We start from the raw sequence: 2434 nt of genomic DNA, 5'->3' as shown, positions 1-2434 counted from the left end.
AAGAGGCATTCCAAGAAAGGTTCAGTAGGTCTCTTTGTGCCCTTAGGAAAAGGTTAAATTGATAGATAAGTGATGAGGGAGTACACAGAGGAGGGGAGGGGTCAAATGGTTAATGTTATCACTATATAGTAGCCCCGCCCTCTCAGACATTTTTTTGTTCAGAAAAAATTCCTTTATATTCATCTGACCCTCATATTACAAGTTTTCCATAAATATACAAAAAAAAAGAAAAAAAAAGAAAGACAAAAAGATGCAGAGGCGTGGCTGTGTGGTAAGAAATTTACTTCCTACCCATATGGTTCTGGGTTCAGTCTCACTGCATGGCACTTAGGCCAAATGTATTTTGTATTTTTCACTAAAGCCTTATGACGGAATTTGGTAGATAGAAACTGAAAAGAAGCCCATCATATGTGTGTGTGAGTGTGTGTTTGTGTGTGTGAAGGGGTATCCTTGTGTATCTGTTTTTATCACCCCAACGACTTGACAAATGGTGTTGGTTTGTTTACACCCCCATAAGTTAGTAGGAACCACAAAGTGAGGGAAGGAACTTCTTAACCTTAACCACACAGCCATACTTGTGTGTGTGTGTGTGGGGGGGGTGCACGAATATATGCATTTTGTCTGTCTTTAAGTTCTCGGTTCAAATTCTGTTGGGATCAACTTTGCCTTTCATCCTTACGTACTCGGGTCAATATAATCGACTAGTACCCACCCCCCAGAAAATTTCAGGCCTTGTGCTTTTAGTAGAAAAGATTCTTCATCTTCTCATCATTATTATAATGGCTTATAAACACCTCCCACGCTGCAATTGTTTTCGTTCCAACACTCGATCTCAGATCAAGTCACATGCTATGCAAGTACATCTCCGTAATTGTTATAATTATTATTATTATTATATCATCTGTTGTTGTCAACGATGACCCAAGACATAACAGAAGAGAAGACAGAGCCAGTATGTGTGCATGTGTATACATATTTACACACACACAAGGCGTATCCTAATAGAAAGGAAAAAAGAGAAAAAATAAATATTTCTAATCAAGCTACTATTATTGATACTTAAAAATTTCAATATGTTCACAATAGTCTGGTATTATAACAAAACCATCTCTTCATCTTTTTCTCTGCAAAAGCTAAACGCAATTGTAGGAATGCTTGCGGGTGCTTAACTATATTTGCCTACTTATTTTTATCAGGCCCCATTAGCCACCCCGGAAGGCAAATTCATTCACAACAAATTTCAAATTGAGATCAGAAAGGGAAATGAAGAAAATAACACACGATAATGGTTTATTGGTTGTGGCAGAAATATTAACATACCTTCAACAATATCTCCACATTGACAATTGTGAAAAAATAAATATATATATTTTTACAGGAATATGCCAAAGTCTGTTTATATTTTGAAACCTTCTGTTTAAAGAGCATCGTTTTTGGAGGAGGAACCAAAGAATGAAAAGATCCACAATATACAGAACAAACATTCCAATTCTGAATCGGTGTAACTTACCTAGAAGGAAAAAGAAAAGAAAAAAAAAACAGATTAAGATTTTTAATAAACTCATCAATTTTAACAATATCATAATTGAAAACAATCATCATCATTATCATGTTTTAACCCACATTGACCCACTGTCCTCATCTGAGGTCAGTTGCATAAAGGTTAACTGGATGCAAAATAGTGCTTGTTGTATTTATTGAACCATTGTATTTGGCTTATTTCCTGCAGGGTCGCCAAGAAATTTGCAGCAAAGAGATGAAAATGAAAAACAACTATGAAAACAAAATGGTCACTGCTGTAGGATCCCCCTATGATCATAGGTCTGCTTCGCGATGACCGACTCGAGGGTTAAAAAAAAAAATCCCCAACAAACAACAATAACATGAGGAATCAATCAACCTTTCTTTTAGGGTTGTTCATTGGTCAATGATACCTCACATTATCGTGTCTTGAACAGATTAAACGTCTCTGGAATGCAGACACACGGATCAGATGTAAACATCACTTGGAGTCACTAAAGAAATACTGTTAAGAAATAGTAGAAACTTACAAATTCAAACAACGTTTTCAATATATATATTTATGTGTGTGTGTGTGTGTGTGCACATGTCTGTATTGTATATGTGCATGTATGTATGTATATATATATATACATACAGATATATTATATATATATATATATATATATATATATATATACACACACACACATGCATACATAAACATGAATCTATGTTTATAGACATATACATAAATATATATATATACACACACACACGTCTATACACGTTATATGAATATATGTTTATAGACATACATAAATACACACACACACACACATATATATATATATATATATATATATATATATATATATCACACACATTAGATGGATATATGTTTATAGACATATACACATATATATGCACATGC

The 2434-nt window shown here is 34.0% G+C and overlaps 1 protein-coding gene across 5 annotated transcripts in view; it reads right to left on the bottom strand.

Annotated features, from left to right (window-relative positions):
• LOC106879942 (mannosyl-oligosaccharide 1,2-alpha-mannosidase IB) overlaps positions 1 to 2434 on the bottom strand; it is a 216977-nt gene that overhangs the window by 92363 nt on the left and 122180 nt on the right. Inside the window, exon 4 of one of the 5 annotated variants that reach the window (XR_008265975.1) lies at positions 1354 to 1510. The exons of 3 other annotated variants lie outside the window; for them this stretch is intronic. Coding sequence is in view for 1 of the 2 variants with exons in the window: in XM_014929703.2 (XP_014785189.1) it covers positions 1418 to 1510 (93 nt within the window). In the remaining variant the exon portion in view is untranslated. Of the gene's footprint in view, positions 1 to 1353; positions 1511 to 2434 lie in introns of those variants that run through there. One more of the 5 variants, XM_014929703.2, reaches the window with a different exon arrangement.

The sequence above is a fragment of the Octopus bimaculoides genome, chromosome 18 (genome assembly GCF_001194135.2).
Source record: "Octopus bimaculoides isolate UCB-OBI-ISO-001 chromosome 18, ASM119413v2, whole genome shotgun sequence".
NCBI lineage: Eukaryota > Metazoa > Mollusca > Cephalopoda > Octopoda > Octopodidae > Octopus > Octopus bimaculoides.
The sequence above is the reverse complement of the archived record's forward strand: the minus strand, read 5'-3'. Positions and strand labels throughout refer to the sequence as shown.